Source organism: Haliotis cracherodii, unplaced genomic scaffold (genome assembly GCF_022045235.1).
Source record: "Haliotis cracherodii isolate W230 unplaced genomic scaffold, xgHalCrac1.p SCAF_14, whole genome shotgun sequence".
NCBI lineage: Eukaryota > Metazoa > Mollusca > Gastropoda > Lepetellida > Haliotidae > Haliotis > Haliotis cracherodii.
This window is the reverse complement of record NW_027266269.1, coordinates 4269279-4285685: the sequence shown is the minus strand read 5'-3', so window position 1 is coordinate 4285685 and position 16407 is coordinate 4269279. Positions and strand designations below refer to the sequence as shown.

At 42.0% G+C, this 16407-nt stretch overlaps 1 protein-coding gene across 1 annotated transcript; it reads right to left on the bottom strand.

The window, feature by feature from the left end:
* Positions 1–14781: 14781 nt before the first annotated feature.
* LOC139461354 (CCHC-type zinc finger nucleic acid binding protein-like) lies at positions 14782–15480 on the bottom strand. Its single transcript, XM_071242967.1, has 2 exons — positions 15200–15480; positions 14782–15049 (listed from the first exon to the last, which is right to left on the bottom strand). Exons 1-2 carry the CDS (start codon positions 15478–15480, stop codon positions 14782–14784), a joined length of 549 nt encoding a protein of 182 aa, XP_071099068.1.
* Between the last annotated feature and the right edge of the window lie 927 nt (positions 15481–16407).

Sequence of the window (16407 nt, the reverse complement as noted above, 5' to 3'; positions counted from 1 at the left end):
ATTTCCACATACTGTGTCAAACAGTAAAAAAACATTAGTACAAAAAGGGCGGTAACACATTTGTTTATAAGTATAACTCTAATCATTGAAAGGCATTCAGAAGTGATACACAAGGAAGAGAATTTATGGATGGCAGCTTCTTTATTATGAGGAACACAACGTTTCGGAGTGCATGAGGCCGAGATCGAGCGTTGTGCTTCTCATAATCAAGACAATGACGTCCATAAATTCTCTTTCCTATAATTCTGATGTATTCTTATATGTTTGAATCATATAAAAAACTTCTGAGGTAAGAATCGATGTTTACACGTTGATTTATTTCAGGATTGAGTGAACCTGAAAGCATTCGCCCAAACACACCGCTTCGCGGAAAAGTATTAACACGGAAGTTTTGTCAATGTATCCTCATAACAGTACACCTCGGTGTAGCTCTGATGACGAAACTGTGGTTAAGGGAAAATGTGGTCAAGGGAAGCGATAGGGAGTCATTTTGTACGTTTCTTGTCAAAATGATCGTGGTTTCGTTCAGATGTCCTACTCCTTTACATTCTGAAGTAAAACAGGTGTTAAAACTTATCAGGCGACCTCTCCCATTGCCGCCGATTGCTTGTGTAAATATACCGAGTCACATATTGCTCGACAGACGGCACGTCATCAGTGTTACACAACACTCGGCGGACGATGGATCGCTTCCTTGTGATATTTAATCCCATGGTTATAGTGTGTAGTGGCTTGGAAAGACGAAAGTCCCAAAACTGTCTCAAACACTCGCATGCGATTAGATGAAAATACATGCAGAATATTATCACACCTGGCGCCCATGTTCTGTGGACAGCTGTTATCTACCTTGATTTGAACTCTCGACCACTCGCTAGAGGACGCCACCATTGCAGGAACAGGGACGACGCCTCTCAATCTCTTAATCTGAAGGGAAGAGATCCCCAGACAGATCAAGCAAGCTCTCTTTATCAGTTTGAACAAATAACTCAGCTCATAGCCTGATGTTTTTAATTATGTGTACATTTGTGATGCTTGCAAGTAAATGTACTATAATTCGTCAAAACGCCTGTGTGTTATGCTATGCTATGTCATAATGTTTGGTGTTCAACAGAGCATCCGTAGCAGTTCAGTAGTGTCAAAGAAACGTTTTTTTTCTGTAATTCGTATAATTATATTGATTCCATATGGTCTTAATTAACACGCGCTGTTGGTGTAGTGTGCGGTTTCTTCTTCTTCTTACGAGTCTGGCCCACATCATCACTGAGCCTCCACCATATCTGTGAGGCTGTCTGACGTTGACGTCAGCAAACGATAGACACGAATCCTGGCATCTTTGAACTGCAGTGCAAACCGGGATTCGTCTCTGAAGACCAGTCTCATTCAGACGTGTCCAGCGTCTGTGACGTATACACCAGTCTGCATGTGCTCTATGATGATGTTGCAGAAGAGGTGGCCGAACTGCGTGATTGGATGTTGTTGGCCCGTAGTCCGTTTTGGATTGTCTGGTCAGAAACCTGGGTTCCTGTTGCAAGGCGCAGTTCATCTCTGAGATGTCTTGCTGTGACAGTTCGTTGACGCAATGCCAGGTTTGTGACACAAGTCTTCACGTTGTGAAGTTGATCTGGGTCTTCCAGAACGAGGGCGATTCTGACTGTAATTGGTCACTTGAAATATCTGCCACAGTCTACCAAGCACACTTTGGCTACAACCGATTCTTTGGCAACATTTCTCTGACTTATACCGTCCTGAAGCCGTGCAATGTCTCTTCCACGATCAACAAGGCTTAGCTGACGTTCGGGCATATTCAACATTCAAGTCGGATGAAACATGTGACTTGTACAGAATCTTTCGTGGAATTTAAGCAAAAAACGGCACATGATGCACGTGCATTTCATTAATAATGAGGCAAGGATGAGTAAATGTTCGATCGCCGTGATCAACGTCCCTGGATGTCATTTTTTGTTTCTCAAAGCACCTGATGCACCCACAAACTCGTTAAATCTTCATGATTTGCATTTGATTCGCACATCTGCAATTTCTTTCAAAACATTTCTCAAATTACAACCAACTGACTGTACACAATGATTTACATTTTCATGCTCTCGATATGGTGTAACCCCAAACTTAACTTCTTTTGAGTAGTATAGTTCAAAATATGAACAAGTCCTTAAGATATGAACAAATACATAAGATCAAATACTTATTAAAAGTTTCTTACCATGAGCTTAGGGCTGATCGCGTGCTGTTATTTGCCGTCTAGTGGGTGTTGGGAGTTGATGGTGATGCTGCCGTGGTTACTGTTGATGTCAATGGCAGCGGTGACGGCCCCTCAGTTGACCCTTTTGGGTTGAGCTCCCTTCATCTTGCTCAACATGTAGGGTTGCATTTAATAGAAGTTCCCTTAAGGCATTAATTTTCAAACTTATTGTGTTTTTGTCGCCATGTGAATTAAATTTCGACAAATGAATGTATGGCAGCCCGTTAAAAATATTGATGTTCGCATAGTGTCCGTTGAAAAATTGAAAGTGGTTGTAGTCCGTCATCTTGTAGGGCGAGAATCTTGTATGTTTTGAATGACCGTGTTTTCGACTCGATTAAGATAACGTTTTGAAAACATTCCATTCACCGCAAATTTCTATAAAAATCGTATTCTCGTACGTTCATACATAACTATGCCTTGTTCACACTAAAAAGAAGAGTTATTAAAGACTTATCAATGGAAGGTTGCAGTACCTGAGTACAGGGTCATGAGACCGAGTTTTTCCTTACAAGGTCTTGAGGGTTGACCTATTTTTATTGTTCGCTGTTGTACTTAAGTATTGTTCCCTTTGTCTTCATGACGCGGCAACTTTCTACCTACTATCCACTTATGCAGTACAGTTAATTATAGGTCAATCACCTTGTAATTGTTTCTAACTGTTCATGTTTCTTTACAGGGTACTTTACTATGATTTGGAAGTGCCCATGACAAATAGTGTTACACATGTATAATTGGTTTGTAAATGAGAGATCTCTTGGTGTTTGTTATGATGATGTTCTCGCAGCTGATCATCATCATCATCTGCACGAAAACGTGTGGCGTTTTCAAAATCTCTCCTCATCCACCTTGGCTAAAACAACCTCCCTGTCGTTCATAAACGAACACGAATTTCCCTACGCTTGAACGATAAAAAAATTAAATAAAAGTAATCATTATTGCGACGAAGTGATGAATAGGTATTAATTATGGTTAAATTAATGATACATTATGAATATGCAGTGTTTTGACTAAACGTTCATCCTGGACCAATCCCGGGCCATGACGTTGCAGGAAAGGAATAACCACAGGCCTCAGATTCTGATCTCTGTAGCCAACACCAGTGAGATTGCCCTGAACAACCACCAAAGGGGTTCGGTGCCGTGCTGTTATAACACCCCAAATCATCACAGAGCCACCTCCAAAACGATTCCTCTCGACAATACAGTTGCGTGCATAACGTTCCCTCAAACGACGGTAGACACGTTGGCGCCCGTCACTGTGGGAAATGTTGAACCTCGATTCATCTGTGAAGACAACATTTCTCCACCATATTTCAGGTTGGCGAACATGATTTCGACACCATCTTAGACGGTTGACTCGTTGACGGTGTGTCAGGATGGGACGTATGGCATGGCGTCACGGTCGAATCCTGTACTGACGTAAACGATTCCTGACAGTGTTGGAATGGATACGGCACAGTCCAGGAATTGTCTGGGACGTCGTTACTGCTGTTTGGAACCTGTGTCAGAGCTGTGTTACTCGAAACCATCTGTCCTGTCTTGGCGTCGTTACTCGGGGACGTCCTGAACGTGGGTGGTAGGCAACGTCATTTGTGTTCTGATAACGCCTCACCAATGCCGATACCGTGTTAAGATGGCATTGGAAATGTGTTGCCACCTGTTGTTGCCTCATTCCCGCTCGGATCATTCCAATGGCTTCATGACGCTGTGCAGCTGTCAATCTTGGCATGAGTTGCTTGTGATATGCTTGTGTCTGCGCCTGAGAAGTTTTGAATTTTTGAATGACCACAGATCATGCTTTCCAAAGTGACAGCGAATTGTGAGTTGCACATGCTGTGTACAGCTGCACAGGCACAGGATGCACGTGAAGTAACAAATTGCACGTCAATAGGCCCCCATCAATGACGTCATATTGCATGGCACGTGCATGAGCGTTTGAATGTCTCCAATAATTGCCGTGTTCAAACCTATATTTCATATATTGACGGTGTGCCCTTATATCTATATTTTCTCCGTGCAAAGTTTCTTTATGTGGCTAGTATAGTAACAGATATGTAAGGACTATGAGCTACTAATTGTGAATATATTAAGAAGAAATACAGTTATTCTGATGTGAAACTGCGAAAGACGTTTCTATGTCGATCAGTGAGTATGGGTCCAACATAAGGACGTCATGCTCCTAGCCCAGCTGAGCGGAGACGTCGACATATGGTGTCAGCGTGGATCAAACCACGTCGGCCTTGTACGGTTGCTGCAGTCCTGGTAGCGGGAAGTGTACGATTACGAAGATGCCGACGAACAATATGGCAATCCTGACGATGTGTAGTTACACGACGTTGACCCAGACCTGGTTGATCTCGACGAGCTGTTCTTCATGCTTCGTCCAGAACGTCGTATATTACTCATTCACTTATATACTTTCATATGACTTAACCCCAGATAAAAATACATCCATTTTCATGGTGGTGCGTTTTCCGTGCTGTTCAGTGTATATCCTTGCACAAGCATGATAATTGGAGACAACATTATCCGAATCACATTAATCAATAACAATCCTACTTGATAACATTATAATACTGTCGCCACATGGTCCCTATAAACACTTTCGTCGTATACTTATAAGAGATAGGTAAAGAAAAATAGATGAAGGTGCAACAGCAGACTGGAACTCCCCTGCTTCTAAACCAAATACTGATCCTCGATAACTGGATCCTTAAGTCCATTATGTGTTTGGGTTATATGTCATTGTCAGAGAACTATCTAAACTCAACACTGAGTCCCATTATATATCCACAATCCCTAACTGTATTAGCATATTTTTTACCAGACCTGGGTCATGTGTATGTCTTAGCATTCATGAATTGCCTGTTGTGTTCAGTTTCCCTATTCTGTTCATTTTTCTCCCGTTTTAGCCTTTCGCTCATCCCTATTATTTGTTTAGCCTATTTGACAAAATTGACTGTTCCTTACATGTCACTAACAACTGCCCTAATAATCTGGTATGTACTTAAGCATAACTCTGTACACGTTTGATCATTTCCACAACTAGTTTTACTTTATATGGATCAAACATTATGCTGTCTTAACAAAGGCTTAATTCTTTGCTGGATCCCCTTCAAATGAACAGAATAAATTACCGATAGCTTGAGCACCGACAGCTATTGACAAAATTACAATCTGCCTTGTTGGTCGATCATGGTCTTGTAGACACCGATGGATAAAATCACTAACAGCCCCTGAACTTGACTGATAGGCCACCAGTTTTACTCTTTCCTGATCTGCATTCGTTAGTACCTCATATTTATTTTCTATGTTTTTCAGCCATTCCTTAAATTTTGTAGGTTCCCTCTCAAAAATATTTAATAAGCTGCGCTATTATTCCCTGCGCTCCTAAAGTTGTCAACAGATTAGCTAACTGTCCAATTATTTGTCCTTCTATCCCTGTCAAAAATTCTCCTAATTTCTGGCCAGCTATAACAAAAATGAACAGGAAAAATCAGAGCCACTTGCCAAGTTGGTCTGAATGTCAGTCTTCACTCGTCTCAGGCTGTTTCTTTTTGAGAGGGATCCAGGTCATGTCACCAAAGGAGAACCCACACGCACGTGTGCTATATATACAAATTTTAACTACTGATATTTTTTTATTTTGATACACTGTGGACAACTTAATAGCAAGTGGAATTTGAAGAAATATTACACAGGAAATGTCAAGGTATCACTCGATGTTTAATAAGACATCGGAAAAAGTCAGTTTATGAATCACGCATCAACGTTTGATAGCGCTGAAGTCAGTACCTCGTATGACCACCATTGGCGTTTAGAACTGCGTGACATCGTCTTGGCATAGAACGAATTAGTCTCTGAATCTGATATTCCTGCAATGTAGCCCACTCTGACTGTAGTGCATGTGCTGGTTGCTGGAGTGTCTGGGGCTATGGGTTACGCTGTCGTACCCGTCTGTCCAGGGCATCCCAAAGATGTTCTATCGCGTTTAAGTCTGGTGATCTGGAGGGCCAGGGCAGCACATTGATGTTCAGTTGATAATGGGAATGAGGTGTGGACGAAGGACTTGATCACGTTAGAGTTGCACTGTCAGGTTGCCTTGGATCAACACCAACTCAGTTCTTCCAGTGTAGGATATGGCTACCTACATCATCACACTGCCCCTGCTGAATCTGTGCACCTGGGGGACACAGGCGTCGGCAAAACGTTCATGACGTTGTGTGTACACACGTATTCTTCCATCGCGTCGTTCCAACAGAAATCCCGATTCATCGCTGAACCAGCAAATTCAAGGCCTGAACGTTTGTACACCATTGAACGCAATGACGTCGATGCTGCTGACACACAACAGGGCCAAGGTAGGGTCTTCTTGCTCTTAAACATGCCTCTCGTAGTGTGTACCTGACAGTCTGTGCAGATATCCTTCTCAATCCAATATTTGCCTCGCGGTAGTGGTCGCTGTAGCTGTTCCCCGATTAGGTGATGTACCCGTATGTACCTATCATGCGCGGCAGTGGTGACTCGAGGACGTCCACTTCTAGGTCCATCTTCCACATAGGTCTGCTGCCAATATCTCTCCCAGAGACGAGAAATCGTGCTTTGATGAACATTCATTTGACGGGTGAGATTGTCCTGCTTCCAGGAGACCTATGGTGATGTTGACGATTGGCGCGGCTGTCTTGGCATTTTGCAGTCTTCACAAACTTCCAAATAAAGTGAATGAAAAAAGAGGGAGATCAATCTTTTCTACCCATCCACGACACTATGTGATCCCCGAGTTTCACGCGCATTGCACGTGGAATACGTGTTCTGTGACATTAAATGCGTCTATCGTAAATCATGCTTCAATGCGGGATGCGTTTGGATATGACGTTTTCAGACAAAAACACCAGAGACATCATAACAAAACAAATATTTTTTTAAATATCCACCCTGTACCAATACATTGCTGCAACAAATTACCATTTTCATTATGTGTTTCTTTGTTGGGAGAGTATAGTACAACAGACAAAACTTCTAGGGTTTCAGCACTTTAGTAATAAGGAGGGAGGGGTTCCTAACTGCCTGAGCACCATGGTGATGGGTACATCAGACTGAGGAAAGCTAACTTAAGAGGGTAACCATGCATAAGCAGCTACCTCTTAAACCACTAACCTAGGTGCCTATTACATAACATAGGGATTGGTCTTATCAGGGTAACCACCAATAAGCCCAAACCCTAACTAGCACATTAAACCAGGGGTTATGCCGCCACAGATCGTGTACCTACATGGTCATCACCACCAAGTTGCACTGGTTAAAGTGCAGCAGAAGGAATAGCCTGAAAAAGTGCTTCTTGTAATTCATGAACGAAAATAGAATTGTCAATCTCTGACAGATGAATGTCATCCTCCCTATACAAACCAGAATCTCTAGCCACAATATCATGTCTGACAAAAAAAAACCTTAAGCTTTGTTACTGTCTCAATTGCTTTCCTGTTGACCCGCTTCCTCTTCCTCTCGATTGCCGCAAGTGATTCTGCACCTCTCCATGCTCTCCGAGGAAACATCTCTGACCAAGTTAACTGCACATTTGGTAACACGTCTGTGATAGTGTGCATGTCCTGCTCTATGTCTCTACCAAGATCAATGCCTCTCATAGTGACTAAATCATTGGATCCCAGATGTATTACCAATGTATCTGGTGATTGGAGGTATTGCAATTTTGTCTTAAGCAATGGAAGCAAGCCTGACCAATGCATACCTCTGATGCCAAACAATGTGATATTAGCAGAATCTAACCGCAGGTTCTTTCCAAGGTGTAGTTTGAGTGCCTGTCGGTGTGACCAGTAGACGTAAGAGGATCCAATGATCCATACCTCTAATATAACTTAGATGAGGTTAAAGGAAGCATGCGTATGAAAGATACTACTGACTTTTAGTTTATTAGCTGCTCCTATTCTAAATGAATGAGATTTGTAGGATGAGCAAGATAGGTTTATGAATGACAGTGCTCTTTTAAGTACAGCATAAAACTGGTACTTTGAAACTGGTTTGCTATCTATATGGATAAACAGACTGGTGTCAGGGGAAGTTGAAGGCCTTGCTATCAAATACTGATGGAGTGTCACTGCTGGACAATCAAACTTGTCAGGATGTGAAGGTATCCTCAAACAGCACTTGGCTCCAAGCTGATCAGCCTTTGACAGGCGAATACACACAACAAGCTGATCCTTGGTGAGTCGTATGTCAAATAGTAATAATCCCTTATATTTACCTGGATCAACCTCGGTGCAAACTAATTCGCTGACCTGGAGAAAAGCTTGAAATGCCATAGTGAACATGCTCTTGAAAAGCTTGCTTTCATATACAGATAAAAAAACATAGTCCAATGCTCTAAGAAGATTTCTCAGGACAGGAAGTGTTATTGGGTGACATGTCCTGCCCTGGATTAGAATTCTTCATTCCGGTAAGTATTTTCTTGATTATGAAGTTGTCTGTTGTATCCAACATTGCATTCAGTTTATGCTGCCTACTGATTGCTGCTATGTGTTTCAAAGCTGTTGCTGGTGATCTCTTATGTAAAGACAGATAACCAATATACTGTACGAGGTGTCCAAAAGGTACTGGCCAGATGTCTTGTAGAAGATGCAAATGATGGAAGTTTTCAAAAGACTTTAAAGCTACTTGGTAGGCTCTTATTGTGTCAGTTGCCAATGACAATTATAACAGTGTCTTAGCTTCTTGTCCAAAGTCTCCCATAAAGTGGCTGCAATCTCTGTAGGATGTAGGTCTGCATGCGGTGCCATGCGCCTGAAATGCTGCAAATGTATGCGAGAGCATTGGCAAGCTTGTTATTGCAACCTGGTATAAATGTGGCTTTAATCATCAGATTGAGGTGTAAGCACTTTAAGGTTAACCATCTGATCAAGACCATGACTCTCTTAGATTTTGATGACATCTTATTTAGTATTGCAACTACTGCTTGGTTGTCAGAATTAAAAATAACCTTTGTGTTTGCAAATAAGGCTCCCCATATGCAAATTGACACCAGTATAGGAAAATACTCTAAAAATGTAATGTCCCTCGTTATTCCTGATTTTATCCCTGTGGACTCAGGGTAGAATTTGTCCACAGCACCCCATTGCTGGTCATATTTTAACCTTCGTTAGCAGACATGTTGGAATCTTCTTTGAAAGTCTCTCACTTTGATATTGGCTTTACTTCAAATGATAAGTTCGACTCCAGCTTTTATTTCACTTATGTCCAAGATTGATATATGTTGACAGTCTCTGCTTTGAATTGATAAACATTTCATGCGACTATCGCACTAAAACAAAAAGTTATCAAGTGTAAGAGTGACGTCAAGTGAGCACAGTATTGTAATGAAACATTTCTACCTTTGAAAATATCTATTTCCTCTAGAAAGTAAATTGTAGCACAACGGACAAAAAACGGTCTTCCGTTTCAGCAGCTTTTTAATAACCAGGACACTTTTATACGTTGGTACTACAAACAGTAAACAAGTGCGTGGCAGAGACTGTAAGAGAGGCTGTTGGCAGTTTCAGGCATGACCAAGTGCGACTAGAGTTCGTCCCAGTGGTCTGGCTCCTGAGCAATGATTTGACTGTTAGCTGTTGGATCGTGTTCTTATGCCGTTTCTTCTGGACTGCTCTATCGGTCTGGTCCTGGTCAGTTTTCAGCGCCCTTCTCTGATGACTTCACTGACGGTGCTGTTTATATACAGGTTCCTTAGCTGATAAGCTGTGACCCTCAAATCTCTAGGGGGGACCAAACAAGTTTATGGTACAATAAACTGGAAACTCTTGGTCAGCAACTATCTGATCTATGACCATCAACTGGTATGGAGGTTCCTTTTACCATGGGACAGATACTGTTTCTTCTGATGATCACAATAAGCCAACCTGTCTACACAGCCTTTTTTCACACTAGATAGTGTTACACTTGGATATGAGACATATGGTCATTTAGCATTTTCAAGAAGATCAAGTTATATAAGTATGCTAAAGTGAAAGCTTCTAGGTTCTGTAGTACTTCATTCATGAGTTCCATGAAGATTGATGGAGCATTGCACAGACCAAATGGCTTGCCCGAGACTTCAAACATGCCTCAGTACCATGCAAACGCTGTTTTTTCCTTATCCTCTTCGACCATCAAAATCTGCCAGTACCCAGACTTCAAATCCAGGGTGGTAAAGTACCCAGAATCCCAAATTGTGGCAATATTTCATCAATCAGTGGGAGAGGCGTGGAGATTGGCCTTGTGATTTTAATGAGTGACTGGAAGTCAACACAGAAGCCAAAGAAATTATGGGGGGATGGACAGTTGATTTGTAAAGGTAAGTCTATCATCATTATCAGACAATTTTATAGAAAACATGTAGTAGTTTACGTTTTAGTCGGCATTGGAGCAGCTACCATCTCTTATGAATGAATGAATGAATGAATGAAGTTAATAAGAAAAAATAAACTTACCTTATTAACTTCAAATGCTCAAACCTGCTTTTGAACTCTGCTACTTTGAGCTCAGTTTCACCCATAATTGCCAAAGCAACGGCTTCCTTCATGTCGGCGATATCTAGTAGAGTGATTTGTGGGCACTCTTTAGTTTGTATTGACAAAGTTTACGATTGTCTATCAAAACTATACAATGTATCACTTACAGATAGAGTAAATTGAGTGCGAAATTCCAATTGATCGTTTCTTTTTTCAAAAAGAACGATTTCGATTAAAAAGTAAGTTAAAATGTTTTTCAACTGAGTTGAAACACTTATATCTAAAAGCGGATCTGACAGAATATTATTTCCTAATAAAAATTGAAAACTTGTTTTTGGATCGCTAAAAATTAACGTAAAATGGCGTCCTTCATGCATTCGTCACTATTTGGAAACCATTTGTGAGATTGACGAATGATCGCCTCGCTTAGGGTGTGTGCCATTTTCATGACCTGCTTCCAGGTATAGAAAGTAGATTTGTCTTTTCTTCCCACTGACTTAAAACTTAACTCACTCACTCACTCTTCCCACTCTGTTGAAAGATAGAATGACCCAATTCTGAATTTCTGTGATAACACTCATTATTTATTTATACTATGATGAACAACTTAAAAGACATCAGCTTAGTAAATTGTAAATCGAATGCGGGGCACACTAACCTTGCTGCCATGATACAGTAACTGCTTCTCTGACACAACTTCTGTCTGAAGGTTATCAAATGTGTGATTTAAGCGCAATTAGGAGCATGACACTATTCTCTTATTTCCAGTTCATTGGTGGCTGGTTAGTTTACTGATCACGTGTTCATGAAAACCTTTGATGAATGGATCTACATGAAAAAACATTTCATTGGTTGTTGAGTGGGGATGTAGTATATTTACGGGTTGAATTATATTCAAACTCTCTCTGATAACCATTCTGTTTTCTCTGTTCATTATATATTGAACAAAGAAAGACAAACACGCGTGAAAAGAACACATTATTCTTTTATTCTAACTTTTATACACACTGAATAACAGACATATTATTTATTTACAATATATCAAATGAATTCACTGACTATGCATTATTTCATCAATTTATGATATGTAAATGAATACTTTCATGATCTCAGCATATGATCTCAATCAATGGCCTCCAATCGTTCCTTCCTACTGTAAGTTAAAAAATGTCTGTTCACGTCATCAACATTCTCATAAGGCAGGTTTTGAATGTCAAGGAAATCAACTCCAGAATAATTCTTTTGTGTCCTCGCCTCTTCAAGGATGTCGCCATGGGACACAGCTTCTAAAGCATCGTCAAAGTACATCATCACACGTTCATCCGGCTCATTATCAAACACTGATGATGGCGTTGCGAAGGGTGATTTATTTCACTCCCATAACAATTACTATTGCACAATTCATTCACTTTGGCACGTAAGCGGCCCAAGTAAAGCTTTTCTAGGACAATTTCAAATTGTTCTCTGTTTGATCGAAGATTATGATTTGGTTCGGGAATACTCACTTCCCGGATGCTAATAGTGAAAGGTCCTGTTAATATATCCACTGATGTGCAATTCCGTTGACGATGTGTTCTCAGAGTTCTCTCTAGAGATCGACATCCAGCAAGATAAGGAGCAGGGCGAGATCGTCTCGATTGTGTCCACTCATCCCGTTAATACATTAAGATAAGTAAAAAAAATAATAAATAAATAAGTAAATAAAACTACAGGAACAGATGTGATTGATAATGCATGTTGTTCTAAGAGTAGAATAAAACCAGTCCATAATTATAAATAATTGAAAAATAATTCTCGCCTCACTCTTACTTTGACTCTGTTCTTCCACAGAGACAGCCTGTCTTCTGTGCATTTAAAGAACTTCACGATGTTGAATTTCCTGTTGTTTTGGAAGAACCCTGTCCTGTGAATACCATGTGAGTGGAATCTTCAAGGACATCCAAGTATTGAGGGTTCAGGAGAACATCAAATTTGTTATCACCTTCTTTTTCATGACAGTCGATTGGATAGTCTTGCAAACATCTTGATCGCGAATTTTGAAAGTTTCATAGGACAAGATCTCAAACAATATGTTTTTGGGTAGATCATTCACTTTGCATCGGATTGTACATTCCTGGAGACCACCGTTATCGTCTAGCTTGGACATAAGCTCTTCCTTTGAAACAATAACGACTTCAGGTTTAATGACCTTGTTGCTGATGATGATAACATCAACTTCTGTTGACGCCCACTTTAGAGACTTGGCCATAATTATTGGATGATGATGATTATGATGTGGTTTAGGTGTGGATCAGATAGAATGTATTGAGTCTCGTTATTACACAAGTGTTTCCTTTCAACTGTCCGGATACGTCTTGTTGATAAAGCTATTAAAAATAATCAAAATGTTCACTTAAATAACATTAACTAGAGACGTTTCAAATAACTCCTTGTTGATACAAGTTTTTCCTTTCAGCTGTTTGGAAATGCCCTTCTGTGTGAACCGCACCATCACAATGTTGACATTGACGTTATCTTTCACTGATATGAAATATGTAGGTTCACTCAAGTAACAGTAACTAGAGACGGTCTCAGAAACGCCCTTGTTTCAGTTTTTCCTTTCATAACGGTCTCGGTGTTAACACCAGTGTTTCCTTTCAACTAAGGTACTGTAAGTCCCTTTGGTCCCTAGTATGGTGGCCTAACTTTAGTTGTTGGTGATTAATAGCCTGTTTTTATAATGTGTCGTCTGTTGTAATCAAATCATTTTATTGCTCTAAAACTAGTTTTACACTTATGATCTGTGATATATTGCTGGTTGTTATACTGTCCTTCGTTGACAGCTTTTATATAAATCTATAATTTAACTGCATAACTTGTTCAAGTCACGATATGGCTGAAATATTGCCGATGTGACTTTAAATTAACTCACTCACTCACCTTTCAACTGTGCTGGGGAATCAGTCGTCCATCTCAACAGCAGGAAAAAATATATTTAACATGTTCTGTGTGTCTGAACGTTCTTCTTTAATAAATTGAAACCAATGGCTTCTTTATTGATATTAGTCATTTCAAGTTAAGGGTCGCTCTTTTTAGATTTGATTTTTGGGTTAGGTAGTATGTAACCCAGACATGAACTGAGCAATGCGGTCCACATGTTGGAATTGGTTTAGACTCAAATTCACTATGCAAGCTGACTCCTCCATGGTAAATGAAACAAACTATCACCAACTCCTGCTAACAAATTGGTATATACCTATGTACATAAACCCATCAACGGTTTTTGATCTAGTATCTATTAACAGCAGGTTTATAACGTTAGCGTCATTCTCCAAACACATACGGTAATTATGTACTTACATCTAGGCCCATAATGTCCAGTCTCGCACAGTTTAACAGTGCACGTGGCTAATTTAATTATCTGCCACCTTTCACTTCCTCCCACCTGCTTAGCGTCAGACGGTTTAACTAGAGAAATAGCGGTGTCGCATCAGGCAGGTGTGTATGTACGTGTGGGTGCACGCATGTAGCACCCTACACACGTGTGTGGTGTATATAACACACTTTGCAAGCAACAAAAAAGAAATACTCAACAATTAAATAAGTACACAAAACATTATATGACTGAGAAATTTTATTATATTAAGCAACAGCAAAACACTCCAGCTACCCTTCTTCTTCCGACTCAGCGGCGGGGTTACATATATAAGAGTTTTTCACATCTTCAGCCGACTGATGATCTTCATTGCAATATCTGTTTATACGGAGGTAATTGAGCTCCCGGCGGGCAGGTGTAGGTTCCACATCTTCAATTATAATTAAGTCCCCGGCATCATCACTGTCGCTGTCTCTTATCACACCCCGGCATATATAAGGGTTTTTCACATCTTCAGCCGATTGATGATCTTCATTGCAATATCTGTTTATACGGCGGTAATTGAGCTCCTGGCGGGGAGGTGTAGGTTCCACGTCTTCAATTATAATTAAGTCCCCGGCATCATCACTGTCGCTATATCTCATCACACCTCGGCGTTTCTTTCCGGGGTCACGAGGACTGCCGGCCACTTTCTTCTGGAGGGGCGGGGTGGGGGCACAGCCGTGGTGGGGACACGGCCGGTGTGCCTTGCACCTTCGTGGGTGATACGGGGGCTGCAGCAACAGTTGGGCCGTCTACCTCCTTCGGGGGCGTCACAGGGGGAGTTGTAGGGGCGGGTTCATTTCCAGCCTTCGGGGACGTCTGGGTTTTTTCTGCAGCACTTGCTCGCTTTTGGCAATAACGGGCCTGATGGCCTTGCATCACTACCTTGCACCACCTACACGGTAGCACACAGCCGGCAGCAAAATGTCCCATATTCCCGCATTTTTAGCAGTCATAGCCGGCCAAATGGGGTGGTGGGTCCCCACGTTTCTGCCGGGTTATGCGCATGGGGCATGTGTACGACGTATGTTCGTTGCTACCGCACCCTCTCTCGCCGCAAGGTTTCTTACACTCCCCAGCTGTGTGCCCCATCGCTTTACAATTGTAGCACTTGATGTTGCCAGCTCCTGCAGGTTTAGCGCCATCATTCATACACCTTGGTGCAGCCTGTCCGGTTTTCCCACAGGTGCTGCAGGGCTCGGGGCAGCGCCAGAACCAGTGTCCCATGGGGTTTGCACACTTGTTTTTGCAGCTGGCATTGGGGCACACGATATTGTGGTAGTCATCAGATTGGCAGCGGCGACATTGGTAGGTGGTTGAAGGCATGGTCACACAGAAATACTCAACAATTAAATAAGTACACAAAACATTATATGGCTGAGCAATTTTATTATATTAAGCAACAGCAAAACACTCCAGCTACCCTTCTTCTCCCGACTCAGTGGCGGGGTTACATATATATGAGTTTTTCACATCTTCAGCCGACTGATGATCTTAATTGCAATATCTGTTTATACGGAGGTAATTGAGCTCCCGGCGGGCAGGTGTAGGTTCCACGTCGTCAATTATAATTAAGTCCCCGGCATCATCACTGTCGCTGTCTCTTATCACACCCCGGCGTTTCTTTACCAGGGTCACGAGGGCTGCTGGCCGCTTTCTTCTGGAGGGGCGGGGTAGGGGCACGGCCAGGGTGCCTTGCACCTTCGTAGGTCATACGGGGCCTGCAGCAACAGTTGGGGCGTCTTCCTCTTTCGGGGGCGTCACAGGGGGAGTTGTAGGGGCGGGTTCATTTCCAGCTTTCGGGGACGCCTGGGTTTTTTCTGCAGCACTTGCTCGCTTTTGGCAATAACGGGCCTGATGGCCTTGTATCACTACCTTGCACCACCTACACGGTAGCACACAGCCGGCAGCAAAATGTCCCATATTCCCGCATTTGTAGCAGTCATAGCCGGCTTAATGGGGTGGTGGGTCCTCACGTTTCTGCCGGGTTTTGCGCATGGGGCATGTGTACGACGTATGTTCGGTGCTACTGCACCCTCTCTCGCCGCACGGTTTCTTCCTCTCCCCAGCTGTGTGCCCAATCACTTTACATTTGTAGCACTTGATGTTGCTCGCTCCTGCAGGTTTAGCACCATCATTCATACACTTTGGTTTTTTAGTGCCCGGTTTCCCCGCAGGTGCTGCAGGGCTCGGGGTAGGGCCAGAACCAGGGTCCAATTGGGTTTCCACTCTTGTTTTCACAGCTGGCATTGG

What these genes read in the sequence shown, in the direction of transcription:
- LOC139461354 (XM_071242967.1), bottom strand. Translation starts at nt 15,480, where the DNA reads ATGCCTTCAACCACCTACCAATGTCGCCGCTGCCAATCTGATGACTAC. An exon ending in AAACCTTGCGGCGAGAGAGG is followed by an intron (nt 15,050 to 15,199) that starts GTGCGGTAGCAA and finishes GCTACCGTGTAG; the next exon opens with GTGGTGCAAGGTAGTGATGC.